The 16,723-nt window shown below is 37.5% G+C and overlaps 1 protein-coding gene across 17 annotated transcripts in view; it reads right to left on the reverse strand.

Annotated features, from left to right (window-relative positions):
- ROBO2 (roundabout guidance receptor 2) overlaps positions 1-16,723 on the reverse strand; it is a 1,042,455-nt gene that overhangs the window by 82,109 nt on the left and 943,623 nt on the right. For all 17 annotated transcript variants that reach the window (XM_074532752.1, XM_026794852.2, XM_014268608.3 and 14 more), the window contains 5 exons: positions 14,867-15,072; positions 10,659-10,740; positions 9,835-10,000; positions 7,631-7,797; positions 3,622-3,743 (listed from right to left, as the gene is read on the reverse strand). In XM_074532752.1, coding sequence (XP_074388853.1) covers positions 3,622-3,743; positions 7,631-7,797; positions 9,835-10,000; positions 10,659-10,740; positions 14,867-15,072 — 743 coding nt within the window. The remainder of the gene's footprint in view (positions 1-3,621; positions 3,744-7,630; positions 7,798-9,834; positions 10,001-10,658; positions 10,741-14,866; positions 15,073-16,723) is intronic.

The raw sequence follows: 16,723 nt of genomic DNA on the forward strand, positions 1-16,723 counted from the left end.
TATAGATAGATATATAGATATAGGTATAGATATATAGATATATAGATATATAGATATATAGATATATAGATATATAGATATATAGATATATAGATATATAGATATATAGATATATATATAGGAGACGTAGGAGAGGGCAGATCCTGGGTGGGTGGTGCTCAGCACTGACCTATCATGACCTACCATCAGAATTAGTCCTGTGTGCTCCTTCTCACCCCCCTTAGGAGTCCAGGGTGCAGGAGGCATCTACAAAACCATTTCTGCAGAGCAGGAAGCTCATTTTCCCTGCGCATGCCACAGCTGAACACCAGACAGGTTCAATGGCTATAAGGTTGTTAAAACAATGCAAGAAACTCACAATGCAGCTTCTGCTGCAGATATAAACTCCTTTCAAGCAAACCTGCTGATCTACACCCTAAATACATTTTGCAATATGCTGTGTAGCATGCAAATTCCTATCCCAAAATATCCTAAGAAATCCTCTGCTCCCACAGCAATACCCACAGCAATTCTCCAGCTGGGCAGAGTAGCTTGCATGCTGTGCTGAGCTCCCTGGCACAGACTCACAGGAATCTCACGAAATTCAAACTGCACTAGCATTTAGTATCCTATAGGAACAAGGCAAATGGGGATGATAATCTGGACCTGACTCCTGAAGCTTCCAGTGAAATACATTCATTTAAAATCTACATCAAATTAAAAAAAACAGAGATAAATAAATTATCCTTCTGCCTGCTAGCTTCCAAAAAGGCAGTAAGGATTTCAAAGCAGCAATTCTTCTGCCATGTTGAAGGACTGATTTTTTTTATTCCTGCTTCTGCCACAGGGCTTCTTTATAATGCTGGGGAACATTTCATATCTGGTCACTAATGAAACTTTCAGTTTAATGCCCACTGAGGCTAGAAGTGCTGACCCATAGCTGAGGTCAGCTAAAAAAGCTCTTGGAGTACAGAATATGCTCTTGCAATGTGAAATGTTTTAATAAAAGTAAAAATAAATCATGCTCAAGGCCTAAAATTAGCCATTTAATAACAGTGAGCATATCTGCCTCCACGTGTCTCATCAGCAATAACTATCTCTGCACCTCACCCCTCTATGTGTAAAGTTAGGATAATGACACATTTTTATCATTGTGATGTTAAATTCAGTATTATTTGTGAAGCACACAAATGTTACGGTTGAGAGCATGACAGATAAGCAAGCATGTGAGACAAAATAATAATTTTTATTCAATGCAAGGTTTCAATGGTATGAATTTAATAAGACCTGGCACCACACAGAGAATAAAGAAGATAAAAAGAAATGTTTAATAGCTCCATGAAGAAGAGATCCTCTATGTGACCAGATAATTACAGCTATATTTTAATATCTATACACAAGAGGAATAAATTTAAGTGGCAATGAAAATTTAACTTTTGACATTCCTCTTCTTATTTTTTAACACTGAGATTGTAAGCCTGACGTTCTTTTCAAAATATGTGTGTATATTTATGTGCATATTTTAAAATTGCAACACAGCCACAGGGAACTATTCCCAAAAATTTAAACCCAAATTTGAACCAAAAAAAAAAAAAAGAAAAAGCAAAACTAAAACAGTCTCATAAAGGAGAGAATAAAGTGGTGTTAATTTGCTGTGAGTCAGGACGCCAGAAATTCAGTAACCAAGGACATTCCTTGGCATTCACCCTTTGAACTGCATAAAACCCACACAAAGAGTCTTATGACTCTCATGGCACTTCTGTCCTTTTGTATGATAGCTACACTATCTATCCATTTTATGTTAATAGTGTGGACTTTATTCTCTGGATAGAGTGGGGTTTTTTTTCCTAGAGACTATGGTTAATTAATTGTTTTTGTTCTGGTTGCTGGGTAGTTTCTAATTAGCTGCTTCAGAGATCTTTCTTTGTGTCTTTCTTCCCCTGGGCAATTCCAAAATGCCTCTACAGAGGTCTCTGTGCTTGTCAGGTGGCACAGGGTCACTGCTTTGAGGGATCTTCCCAATAAGCTGGGATCCATAGCATTTCCAGCAATTTGTCTTTATGTTACCATTTCTTCACTCATTGTTCAGTAGGGGCACCAGGAAATTCTTTTAGAGGAATATATGCCACACACACAAATATACATACAGACACACACACATATATATAATTAAAAATATAATGACATTGGTTACATGGTATAAAACTGAATTCTGTTTATATTGGAGCTTCCTTCTGCAGTATATGCTAAATCAAGGGCCAGCCTATGAATCTGTATTTCTGATAGATGCCACACCCAAAAAAGGACTTGAAGGAGCACCACATGGATGTGATCCAGGTTTACAATTACTCTCTGCTAACATCAAAATTTTCTACTACTGATCCATCTGCTTGGGCAAAAGGGTTTGCCACAAAGGTTAGTCAGCCTGTTCTGGACAAATTGAATATGAAACATGCAGCATTTTAAGAAAGCCAAGCTGCATGTTGACATCACTGATGGCAAAATGCAGTGACACATACTCTAAATAATCTTCCACAGAAGAAAAAATTGTGGGTTTCTCTATTTATTCTAATCTTTACCCTGACCACTGAAATCTGTCAGAACGAGGATGGTGCATAAGCCCCCATAATAATGGCTGTGTTGTGCAAAAACAACAGTAATCCTTATAATACACAATCTATCACCACACTTCTTATCTCCTCTTGTGTAATCCCCTGCACACATTAAGCTCTCAGCAATATGACACGCAGAAGAAAAACCCTGAGCATTGTGAATGCCCCCTTAGCAGAATTTATCCCATAAAATACAACTGTTTTGATGTTGTGCAGGGCAGTTTTCCTCTCACTCTTCAACTCTTGGCTCTTCTTCCTCTGGGCAGATGCCCCAGCAGCAAAGCACCCTTTTCTGGTCTGCAGTGCCCTGAGAATGCTCTCCTACCCTTACAGATCCTTTCCATCAAGCCTCAGGAAGGGAAACAGAGCCATTTGAAAGCCAAACACTATATTAGAAATTCTACCCAGTAGTTTGACCCCTCAAATAGAAATGTTGTTAAGCACTGCCCAAAAGACTCTGGTGTTCTCTAATGAAAGGATATTCACTCATTGTGGGTAAGGCTTGTGCTGGTAAACCAGATGACAGACAGTGTGTCAGGCACTAGCACCACATGCTTCTGACTTCACTACAAGTGCTTTGCAGGAAAGATAATTTTGATTTTCACGTCACTAAATAATAAGGTCTTGTCAGAGGTCACTATGACTTCAAGCAGACAGTACTTTTTCACACAGCAATTTCTTGTTGATATTTTACTTTATTTCCTGACATGCAGCGTAATGAACCCACAAATCAATTATCCTTCAAACATACTCATTTTTATAATGTTTTTCTAGTCAGACAGCTAACTTGTTTCAAGCAGAAGACTGAAGACATTGACCCTGCCTGACTTCAAAGAGAAGACGACTATTTCATTGCCATATTTATATACACACACACATATATATGTACACACACTGCTATGTTAGATTGTCAGAGCACTCATGTTGGGGTCAAGACTGGGTCTTTTCTGGGTGATAAAATGCTGAAGGGATAAATAGGCAAAACAGGCCGACTGAAAGCACAGCTAAGGTAAGAACAAAGAAACTTTACCGTCCAGGTGACTTGCACTGTGGTGGGTGTCAGCACAACAGGGTTGTGCAGCCGTACAATGACATCTCCCAGCTCCTTCTGGACTTGCCTGTGATCCACACCTTGTGCTGGGGGGCTGATATCTGCCAGGCACACATATGAAAGCATCACTTTAATGAGAAGAGCTATATATGGCATCAAAAAAATTTACTGAGTAGCCTAATGGCCTGACTTGAAAATCCTCTGCTTTTAAAAAAAGTACAGCACTAAGGTTGAAACCCAGACAAATATCAAACAATGCAAACAAACCATCCTCCTCTAGCCACTTAGGAAATCATGAAATATAAATATGATTAAAGGAGTATTCTGACTAGATGGCAAAGTTTTCTCAGCTCGGGTAAATGGTGAGAGAGATGCAATGTTCACTAGCTCCAAAGTACTCAGATAATAATAATGCTGCACAGATGTCTGGAACCAAATTGGTTAGTATAATTGAAGAAAATGAACAGTGCTTTTTTTATTTTGCTAGAGCACACATGACATTAAGTCATTATATGTTTCCAAACTTTCACTGAGCTTCCTCTCCCCACATGCCATGCACACAAGAAATCCAATACTAAAAATAGCATTTTCCCCTGCAAAGCAAATTTTCCCTTAACAGACATAGCTAATGAAATCTAATGCAAACATGAAAAAAAAAATATTTAATTTAGGAAGCCAAACTGATTCCCATCTAGTAAAAGGCCAGCAAAAACAATCTAACACAAAAATTTTCTCTTCAAGATGATGTGCCCTTCAAAGTGTGTGGGGGAATTGTTTCTTCTAGTCAAAATCTGATTATAGAGATATTCAAAAAAGGACTGATAAATTATGCCTGTCTAGGCATCTCTGAATTCTGCTTGGTCTTCCCTAGGGATTCAGTAGGCAAAGTTATAGTCACAGTTCCTCATTTTTTGGATCAACATCATGTCCTTGTGAAAAAGATAAATATGTAAGAGTTTTTATCCTTTCTGATGGACTTAGATATGGGAATAGACATCACAAGATTTCTTTTTATCTTTTAAATGCTATTTAAAAGAAATAACACTTGTCTTAAAAATGAAGCCTTTAAACATAACGACTGTAATCATGGACCTCCAGGTCTTGAAAGTAAGTAGTTTTTGATGATCAATAATTCACATTCCTAATTCTGAGTTGTTATGGGTTCTGAGCCACCAATAAACAATATTGCCACAGGCTTCTATTGATATCCAAATTAAAATGGCTCCATGGATCTCCAAAGGGAATATAATCCAAATATGAGTGTCAGTGAAGGTGGTGGTCTATCAAATTATGTTTATTTGAAGCAGCCAAGAATCAGAGATATTATAAAATAAAACTGCAACTCAGACTGATCTAGAGGATGATCATTTATGCTTCTATCCACAAAAGGCTATGATTGTTGCTACAATAAACCTGCAGTTATCAATGGCTACATTTTAACTTAAGTTATACTTAAATGAAAATATTATGAAATTAAGATATGCTGTGGTATACAGCCAACAAAGTACCTGTGCGTTCCCTCAGAGGAGAAGACCTTTGCAAAAGAATTTTGTATGAACAGCATTTCATCATTTTCATGGCTCATATGTCAGAAGTAACAGAATAACATGGGCTAATAGCAGTAAGAAGTGAATGCCAAGATGTACATGTGGAATTCAGTTTTCTGGTATGTACACTTGAAAACATGTGTGATGCTCCCAGCGTAAAGTCATTTTCACATGCCTAGGAGGCTCCTGGTGGAAAAGCAGCTCATCTGTCTCTAAGGGTATGATTAAATATTGGAATAATAGAATCATGACTCAAACAAAACTGGTGAAAGAAGCTACATCATGATCACAATTAAATTGGTTAGATTTTTTCTCTAAGACCTCTTTTATCAGTGTTCAGCAAATATTCTATTATTTATTGTTATTTCAGTTTCAGGGATAGGAATATATATAATTTTTTGGAAGAGTTTATTTTAGTATATGGTTTCATCTGTTAATAATCCAACAAGAAATCAACTCCTTCATTAGAGTAGTTACTGATTTCTCTGTCCTTGTTTCACATAAGTCATATAAGACAAACCTTTTGAAAGTACCTGATTATCTACTTGCAGTTCACTGGTGAAAATTTACATTAAATCCTATTACTTGTATTTGCTGTACTGAATACCAGATCATTAAATGTTCAGCTATGAAAGCTACCACAGACACCTGTTGCAAATTATTATTTTATAGCACTGCCATAGCTGCTTTGTTATTTCTCCATGGCCACCGTGAATAGGCTTTCCACTGTGTGTCAGCTTCTTCTGTGAGCCTGAATTGAATTCAGGCATAATTAGAAATCACATCAAAACATTATGTTAATTTTCAATTGATTTTATGATTTAATTCTATTAAACTGCAGGCTTGCAAAGAAGCTATAAATCCTGTACATGTCTCAGTGTGCTTGACTGCTAAACAGCTTCTGGAAATGGAAGCTGCAACACATGCTGTAGCTAATTAAAAGACATGTTTTTACTGAAATCAAATTGCTTGTCAGTATGTCAGATAAAAAGTCTATACTTGACACTCAAATGCCAAACAAAGTTGTTGGTTTTTTTTAGCTAGGTGATAAGTTATGCAGACTAAAAGGCTGTTGCAATAAAAAGTATGACTCACCCTATAATAATGGGAAAATAAGAAAGAAGGAAACTTGTGGTACTCCGTGGATAATCAGGCCATGAAATCCCTGCACAACTCAATCCTCCAGCTTTTGAGAAAGTAGCTCTGTTTTTCCTCTGCCAGCCATAATTACCATTTTGGGGGTATAACTATTCAGGACAGATTTATTCAGGACTAGGCTGGCATAAGGGGAGGGTGGATGGTTATGTGATAGAGAAATACCACCCTACTCTTGTTTATCTCTTTCCATCCAGCAAAGGACCCAAACAACTTACAACACACATGCTGGAGACTGACTCAGGATGTGCTCCCCATGGGCACCTTCCGACCTTCAGAGACAGAAGTCTCTGAATAACAATAAACAGAGACAGAAGATTTAATTTCAAATTAACTGCGACAGGAGCTATTACTTTGGATTAAAAAAATTATGATTCCAAAGAACTATGAATTTCTGTATTACAACATGTTTAACACAGAACTACACTCTTGAATTAAGTATTCAAGCTATGTCTTGTCAAAACAAAAAAGAAAAATCCATGCTGTGAAGGGAAATCTGTTTGTGGCAGTTATATTCAGTTAGAGCTTGATGCAAAGTGAACAGACTTCAGTAGGAAATTCAGTAGCAGTGGAGGATCACAGCTACCACTCCTATCACCACCCTACAAATGAGCAATTTCACTTCAGCCTTCTCTCTTGGCTTATACAATGGATTAAAACAAAGAATTCAGAAATATAAGTATATAAACAGAAGGCACATACCTTTCTCAGAATAACTTCTATATATTCGTAGCATGAAGATGCCTTAATTTACATGAATTCTCTGCCTAAATGTTGGCTCAGATTAATCAACATGTGTTGTACATTTCTTTTGATTAAACATAATTCTAAACAGTGTCTTGTCTGTTATAAACACTTGTTGTCATAGTATATCCCTAGTAGTGAAGTATATAGTATATACTCCATAGTATATCCCTACAAATGGAGAGGAAGAAAGGACATGGAGAGGAAAGATACTGAGGAGAGGAGAGTATTCAGAGTACTGTTCAGAAAAGCTTGGGTAACTCACATTGCTTTCAATAGTAACCAGGGGGAAATGGAGTCTAAGTGAACTGCAAACCAAAAGTTCTACACTGTACAAAGGATTAAGGATGCAGCCTTTCTCTCCTAAGCCCCAGACTGGTGCAGCAAACATTGGACCACTGTCATCTTTACTGGTGAACCTCAAATCACGATTCCTTCAGCGAGCACGCTGAAGCCAAACAGCCACACTGACCTACTGGCGAATCCTCAGCTCCTTCTCTCCATTTTAGCCCAAGCACATGAAACTTGTAAGTTCCCCTTACCTTGGGTTCTGACGGGGTCGGACATGGGGCTGGGGTCGCTCAGGCCCTGGGGGTTGATGGCTCTGACCATGAACAGGTAGATGGTGTTGGGGCGCAGGCCCCGCACGGTGTACAGCGTGCTCTTCACGTGGTTGGCCACCGTCTGCCAGCTGTTGCTCACAGACTGACTGCAACAACAACAGTGTGGGAGATTAGAAACCAATACAAGAAAAAAACAAAGATGACAAAGGAACTGTCTCATAACTCTGGATCAACTCTTGGTGCAGAAAAAAAGTAGTAAAAGCAGGGTGTCACAGACATCTTTTATGAAAAATCCTTTCCTTAGGATTTTTCCTCCTGAGAAGATGAGAGGCCTCAGGAACAAAATGTAAACATTGATTACCTGCTGCTGTGGAATGCAACAGGTGCATCTGTGATTGTTTCATGTTGATTGTTTCTAATTAATGGCCAATCCCAGTGAGCTGGCTCGTACAGAGTGTCCAAGCCACAAGCCTTTGTTATCATTCCTTCTTATTCTATTCTTATCTAGCCTTCTGAAGAAATCCTTTCTTCTATTCTTTTAATTCTTTCTATAGTTTTAATGTAATATATATCATAAAATAATAAATCAAGCCTTCTGAAACATGGAGTCAAATCCTCATCTCTTGCCAGAACCTGAGACCCCTGTGAATACAGTCACAAGCAGGGTGAAATTAATTTTTTTTTTCAGTTAGCTCATCGAGATGGGCTAAAAATCATAATGCAGCTGTCAAAAGTACTTCTTGCAATAAAAGTAAAACTTTTTGCCATTTCTCTACATTACCTGCAAAAGGAAAAGGTAGAAAGCTGTAAAGTAAATTTGAATGATAAACAGGTTACTCTTGAACAAAAGGCTTAGAAAGGAAAATTCTCTTGAAAGAATAATTTTCTATACTGCTAAGTAAACTATTCCAATAAACTGTCATTGGAAGAAAAGTGCTCTTGAATTAAATTCACTCTCAAAGTTAGAAAAAAAAATGAAAACATTCTTTGAAATGGAGGAAATTATATGAACATTTTTTCTGCCATTACATTTTCAATTCAACATTATTATAATTAGATTAAAATCCACCATATGAAAAGATTTCAAATGTGATTGTTAAAACAATTTTTAATGAAAATCTCTGGCTTTTTAAAAAGCTACTGATGAGATGCCATTAAGGCTTACCTACAGTGAAACACCAGAAAAGTTTAAAGAGAAAACTTTATTTTACTATGCTTTGTTGTATAGCATTGATAAAAAAATCTTTTAATATATTAAAAGGAAAAAAGAAATGGAAAGCTACAAGGTTTATGTTGCTTGAATCACTTCATTCATACAATGCATAAAATTCTAGAACAAAACCAACATACTGCAAATACTGTAATGTTCTTTACATACATGACATTTGAGCTAAAATCTGCATGCATATGACTATAGAAAAGTCTTGCACGAATTTTAACTTAGAGATGAACTGAAGTATTTGTCATTTTTGTAATATCTGGATTAAGTAACACATTTTAAAAGGTGCAGATTTTTAAACTGAAATGTGTTTTAGAAATATATGTCAGAGTATGGCCTGTGCTAAAACAACCTTGCTGAATTGGAGCCCAGGAGTTCTTTTGCACCACACAGTAATTGCTGCTGTGTGCAGGGGAGCACCTGGATTATTTAAAGCCTCAGGCTGCAGGATAAAAGCCTAAATTATCAATACTGGTCTTTTCAGTTAGAAGTTTTCATCTATCTAAAACACCTAAAAATAGACATTTAAAGCACTTTGACCCCTTAATACTGACTGCTTTAACAAGAGCAGGAATTAAAGTTTGCAGAGAGGCTTCAGGATTACCCATTTATTTCCATATTGTTTGTACTATGATAGCCAAGAACCTGCAGCATTCCCATAGGACAGTCTCACTGATCATCAGTGTTAAAGAAAAAGAGACAAATAATTACTGCACCATTCTGTTATATTCTTGTTGACCTGAAGAAATAGGTAGATGTCCTCCAATTAATCACTTAGAAAAAAAGTGATAAATTATAAAAAAATCAATGTAAAGAATATGAATCAATGCCTTCTATGGAGTTGAGTCAGTTAATGAGCTTCTAATGATATGAGTAGAGTCCAAAAGAACACCACAAAACCCTGGTATCAGGGTTTAAGCAAAATTAGAAAGAAAAGAGCTTAAAAGAGGTATAATTCACATACCTGAAAGCCTCAATGATATATGCACTAGCTGGTAGGCTTCCAGGGGTCCCTGGCTGCCAGGACAGGGTGACACTGTTCTTAGTAACATCAGTGACCTGAGGTTTGGATGGTGGCCCAGGGAGGTCATTTGTATCATAATTTTTACTGACTGTTGCTCCACCAGATTCTGTGAAGGGCAAACACAAAACGATTACTTTTTATCCTTGGTTATATAATTTGATCAAAGCAGAAGATTAAAATGAAAAACATGGCAAACATCTGCAAAATCAGCATAACGGATGTTCTTAATCTATAAACAACTAAGTCAACAACTGCATTACTACCACATGTTTTTGGATGAAGGGCTGTCATTCTTTAAGTACATAATAAAGGAAAAAAAGCAAAACTCAAAAGTTTATATATAAATATACATATATATATATAAAGAAAATAAAGAAAAGAAAGAATAACAAAAAAGCCCAGTTGCTGAAATGTACATAAAGTACCAAAAACTTAGCTGCTGAGAAATTTCCTGTATTCAAATCAACTGCAGTATTCACAGAGAGCACTCTGGATTTTTCTTGCCCAGGCCTATTACTAGATCAATCCATGTTTTATTAATGCTGTTGTTAGAAGAATTAAAGCATACTGCAGTCACTGGACACAGATGTGATGTGATGCCAATGGGCATTACAAGACAACAGCAATGAAATGCAAGATGTGTGAGAAGGAACACAGCCTCCTCATCCAAAACTTCTCTCCCAGAAGTTCTAGAATCATTTGACTCAGACAGCTGTTATATTTCCAGGTGTGCCAAGTGGAGCCCATCCCTGGGCATCCCTTACCTGTCACCTCCAGCACAGCACTCCAGGATGTCTCCCCACTGGAACTTGTAGCAACGCAAGTGTAAGTCCCAGTATCAGAGAGCTGGACACGAAAAGGGCACAAGGGCAGCTTTAACAACCTTTTAGAACCAGCTGAGTTTGCTCTTATTTTCTTTTTCTAAATGCTCCTTGCTAAGAAGGACTTAGCCTACATTTTGCACCAGACTAGAAGGCACCAGACATTTTTAAGCAATCATTTAATGGTGGCTTTCATTTAGAGAACTATAATAAGATTACTTGCTTCTAATACTTTACTAATTCTAATTTTCATATTGTTAATGGTACCAGTACTGTAAATGCTCCAGAAAGGAGCACCGACAGTGTGAGTGTTTGCATTGGTTACAAAAAAACACAGGTGAAATCAGGTAACAATATAAAAGCAATTAACCTCTTAGAAGGTAAAATATCAGCATTTATTATCCCAAGATGACCCATAGGTCCAGTTTCCAGTGCCAGAAAGGATGTTACATCACCTTAAACTCTTGACAGATGAAGTGATTTCTATACACCCTACATACAAATGCTGCTAAAACTTAACAGTTCTCTCCTAACAGTGGTTCTCTCTACATAGACAGCCTTCCAAGCAATTTCCAAACAGCAGCATTAAATTAGATCCTACACCATGCTTACCTTTCTTCCATCTCACATGGGATTTTATTTCAGGCTGCAAGGCCCTTTGGTAGCAAAAAAAATATTGCATTTGTATAAAATTATTGTGATTTCCTTGTCAGTTTAAATATTTGAGATTTATTTGGGAAAACTGCTTTGAATTAGGTTGCCAATATTAATCTCATCGCTGTATAAGCTGTTTTACTAGTAAATTTGCCAAGGGTTTTCCTATTTCCTGTTTAAATTTAAAATAAAGATTTCTGAATCAAGAACAAGTGAAGACTACAGGGATGGATGGAAAATGCTAAGTTTACAAAGGACAAAATGTGTGGAGGAGCTCTCCTTCCATGATGACTAAAGCATGGTAATATGGAGGTGGAAGCAGAAAAGGGAGAGTGCTGACTCTAGCGATTAAGAAGAATTTTATTCACCATCACATGACTTGATGGACAGAGAACTGCATCCAAGAAGCTTTATTGGGCTTCAAGGAATTGTAATGAGTTTTCTGTTAAATGCAGACTGGCATTGCAGCATATGTCCTTATATGTCACTCTTCAAAAGGAACGTCAAGACAAAAAAAGCAAGATGCTCTTTAGATTACTTGTAGATATATACTTTAATTGATTTTTAGCTTTGCTATACACAAATTTTGTTGCTATTTTTCTTCAGATACACTGAGAATGCAGTGTACCATTCTTAGGGAAGGAAGCAACTCATTAATGCCAGCTCAATTTCCTGAATGAGCATAACTTGCATTTCAGGAGATGGCTATTTGTGTGAAATACAAGCAATAATGAAAACCCCTCTGACAATGGCTCAAAGACTCAAAATACAGCAGTGCTGCAATTGAAATGAGAAAGACTCTTGAAAGGAGAGATTTTCCACAGGAGAGAGCCTTGTAGCATTCTGAAGCAGTGTTTTATTTTGCTTCCTCAGAGATTTTATTAAATATATAATTATTCATTATGCGATAATGGGGAATATTTCTCAAGGCTATGGTTCTCAACTTCATTTGTGTGGTACTGTGAGACAGATGGTGCACTCAGTGAGGTATGTGGTGTACACAACAGAGTAACATGTAGAAGGCAAACAAAGCAAGCTGGAAGTACACTCATTTTTGCAAGCTATGGCAAATTATCTAACTTCCAGGTTGTGGATGGATTAGATACAGATTTAGTGTGTTGGTAATTCAGGAATTTATACTTCTTTGTATAAATTAACAGGGGAGGTGAATAGAAAAGTCTCTACTATTCAATAAAATACAGTTTTGCTCCTTAGTTAATGCAGGTGTCTAATATTGGTGTGGCATGTTTCTACAGCAGGAGGGAGTTTTCCATCAGTGCTGACCTGTCTGAAGGGGAACTGAATGAATGAAATATATGAGTTTTTAGTTGTCTTCCTCAGGGCAACTGAGAGACTGGCTGATCAGAAAAATCTCTATGTTCATGCTATGACTGTGGCCCATGTGACTACTGCAGGCTCATGAATCATTTGACTGTAACAGAAACAGCAGAAAAGGATCAAAAAATGGTTTGTGTTGGAAAGGGCCTTAAAGATCCTCTCATTCCACCTCTTCCCTGCCATGGTGGCTCAAAATTCCATCCAACTAAACCAGGATTCTCACAGTCCCATCCAACCTGGCCATGGACAGGGATGGGGAATCCACAAATTCACTGGGAAACCTGTTCCAGCACCTCACCACCCTCACAGGGAAGATTTCTTCCTGATATCTAATCTAGATCTGCTCTCAGCCAGAAGGCTGAGGACATTTGAGTGGAAATTATTAATTCATTTTGAACTTGGGGATGTAAACATACTTGGACATTTTCGTGGCCCTTTTTTTCTTTAGGAAGTGCTCCTAGTCCTTGTTTAGATAGACCTGAGAGAAAAGTTAAGCATTTCTCATTTAAATCCATGCTTAAATAAAATTTTCAAGGCACAAGAGAAAAAAATGTGTTTATGTATAGGTTTTGTTCTTAAAGCTGAGTCAAAGAAACAATGCACATTACAAACAAACTGCACATTACTGCTATGGAGGATTTTCTAAAAAATGCCTTTCTGAGCCTTTAAGGAAAATTGGCTACTAGTGAATGAGCCACTTAAGGATCAATAAAAGCCTCACATCTTTCAGAACCACACTCACTACTAATACAGATTTCTTCTCCCCTTGCAAGCAATTCTATTTTCCTTTAGTTTACAGACACAGCCTTTAACAGTGAGATTAATGCTCTGGCACGATTCAGAAGCAATTTCATTGTTTGCATAGCAGCATGCAGACAGGTATCCCAAGAGCTTCAGCCTTGTGGACACTCCACAGAAGCCCAGCATCAATGCCTGAAAGTTTGTTTGAAATCACTAAGCTTCCACCTTTAATTGCTGCTTTCTAACACTACTGGGGAATCTTGGCTATTCAAGCGCACCCTTTAATCCAGCTCTACAGGAAAAATGCATTAACCTTCATGGCCTAAACCTGCCTTCAGCCCAGGGAGGAACGACAAATTGTTTACTCAAGGCAAGCTAGCATAAATTTTTTAATAAATTCTATTTTGTTCCAAGGCAGTTCACAATTCATCCATGATCACTGATGAGACAGCATCAGAAAACATAACTGCTCTTTATTTCTTGTCATTAGTATTATGCTTATTGACATTTTTTTGGATGGAAAAATTAAGTGCAGACATTTCTGCTGACTAAATTAAATGGTTCCTGAAATTATCTTCAAGTTCCTGACAAATAAGTATACTTAACTTGCTATTTTTCCATATGCATGCTTGTCCAAATACACTCAAAAAAATACACATTTATCTTTGAACAGGGAAAAATTAATGATTAGATTAGATTAGAGATTAATGATGCAATATTTATCAAAAATATATGACATTATCCTATTTGAAGTATTAGATAATATTGTATTATCTCATGTGCTGAAATGTAAATATTACAATAGGTATTTAATTTTTAATAGAAATCCCTCTGCATATGACTGCACGTATGCTACAGTATTAGTTGTCTTTTCCCATTTGCAGCCTGGTGGAACATTTCCAGGAAGCATAACACTGGAATAAATCAGCCAGCTCGGGACTGATGAGCTGTTGATGGAGAAAGAGCATGGTCAAGCCCTGATGAGCTCCAGATCACGTGGCAGCACAAGTACTTGGAAAATTACGGTCAGGTGCTGCCAAGGAACTGCTCTAAGTTTTGACAGAGAGGCCAATGGCTTCAGGGTAAGACCGATGAAAAGAAAAGAAAGGACTGTTCTTTTATATTTCTATCTACCCCCAACTCATGTGTTTTATTGCCACATACACAAGGTTATAAACATCGATTCTGTTTTTAGGGAATTCTCATAGAAATATCTCAAGCTGGTTTGACTCTTCTTTCCCTGCCCTTTCCTACACAACATCAAAGAATGGATAACGACTTGGTGAGAACTGCACATTAGGAAAGACAGGTTAATTCTGAAGACAGCAGGAAGGCAGCAGAGCTGCCTGAGGCACACACCAAGAGCCCCAAACTGGACACACAGAACCCGTCACGCTCGTGGTGCTGCCGTCACTCACCCGCAGAGCTTTGATCTGGAGCGTGCCCTGGTCCTGTATGGACGTCCGAGGGTCACGGCCCAGGAAGGTGAAGCCCTCCTTGAGCCAGCTGATGACAGGGAGGGGGTCACCAGTGGCCTTGCACTTGAGCAGAGCTGTGCCATCCACGGCCAGGGTCTGGTTGACGGGGCCCTGGAGGATGATGGGCGGAGGCCGATCTGTCAGGACTAAAACAGTGGCACAGTATTAGCATCCACACCTTTAACCATCCCCTGCTGCTGCTGTGAGCCCTATTCCACCATGCAGGACAAGTTTTAAGAAGCCAGCCTCTAAGAGGCTAAAACCATTACTTTTGGAGGAGTCATAGATGCAGGTTATCAATTAGTTGTCAAATCTGAAAAGCATTTCAGTAAGAGTTTCATTTCGCCACTGCAAGATAACATGTAGATAGAAAAATATCTATTAGCAAAGATCATCAGGCTGATTTGGTTAACATGGGAGGAAAATTAAGACCTTGATTCAGTGAAGAATTGAAGTGCATCACTCTTTTCTTCCAATTTGGGAAAGCACAAATTAAAACACACCTCTGATGTCACATCAAAATGTGTTTAATGGCTTACCCAATTAATGGTCTAATAGAGAAATCTGTTGAGTTAAAAGTGAAACACTTCAGCTATTCTAGCCTGGGTACCAACCACATCCCCCATTCCTACTCTATTTGCAAGCTTTCACCAGCAAAAATATCTAACAGTTATACAAAACATTTTCATAATCTGAGTGATCTTAATGACAGTACTGTTCTCTCCAGCAGAGAAAAGCTCAAACTCAATCACACCATTTAACAGCTTACTTATCAAATAATTTCCTCACCTTTTAAAGCCATGAACTCCCTTTTTTTTCCCCCTGATAATTTACATCTGCATGCTTGCAATACTGAATAAAGAACCCTGCAACCAGTGAGAGAGTGCATGGCTGTGCATAAGCCTCATTCCATGACCAGTGGGATATCGTGAAGATGAGAGAAAATGCTCACTTTTCTTGAAAGATCATTTTATCCCAAATAATTCTGTGGTTGTATCTTTTCTCTGAGACATCTGTTAAGCAACAAAATATGACCTTTGTTTCTAAAGAATGTGTTTATACAAACTGAATGTGAAATACTTGAATATACACAAGGCTGGAACTGATGCAAAAATCAGTTTAACAGAATTAAGAATTCTTTTTTCTTTTAATGTATTTTTATATATTTACCAGCCATACTGCTGCTGTTTAAATTTTGAACAACTGAACAATTGTGTTACTGGTATTAAATACTGTAGCAGGCAGGATTGACTTCTAAACTGGTGCAAGTTAGCCTGCCTCTGCTGATGTCAACTGAGTTTGAATCATTTATTCTAGCTGAGAATCTGTTTATTGTAGTCCATACACAACACCTTACTCTAACAATGAAGTGAAAACAATTTATTATGAAGCAATATGACTTCTGTTGTATTTGAGCTGTTTGAGATGCAAACCTCTGGAACCTTCAATAGATTCAAAGTGCTTTCATTGTGTTATTTATTAAATAAAACATATCAGGGATATGTTAGTGGCACATTTTATGCCTGAAATAATTGTTTCTGAAATTTTCATGTTGCAAAAATCCTACCTACCTTTTTATTTGTTAACAAGATTCACAAAGATCAGAATCATTAATATTGTCAGAATCACACCTTGGAATGTGAACTCATCACATTCATTGAAATTGAAACTGAAAATAGAAAGCCAATACATATTTTGAACTGAAAATAGAAAGCCAAATGCAGCCAATGTGTTATTTCTTAACACCAGAATGTGAAAGCTATTTTGGAAATTCTGAAATATCACCCACTGAACTTA

This window comes from Zonotrichia albicollis, chromosome 2 (assembly GCF_047830755.1).
Source record: "Zonotrichia albicollis isolate bZonAlb1 chromosome 2, bZonAlb1.hap1, whole genome shotgun sequence".
In the NCBI taxonomy this organism is placed as follows: domain Eukaryota; kingdom Metazoa; phylum Chordata; class Aves; order Passeriformes; family Passerellidae; genus Zonotrichia; species Zonotrichia albicollis.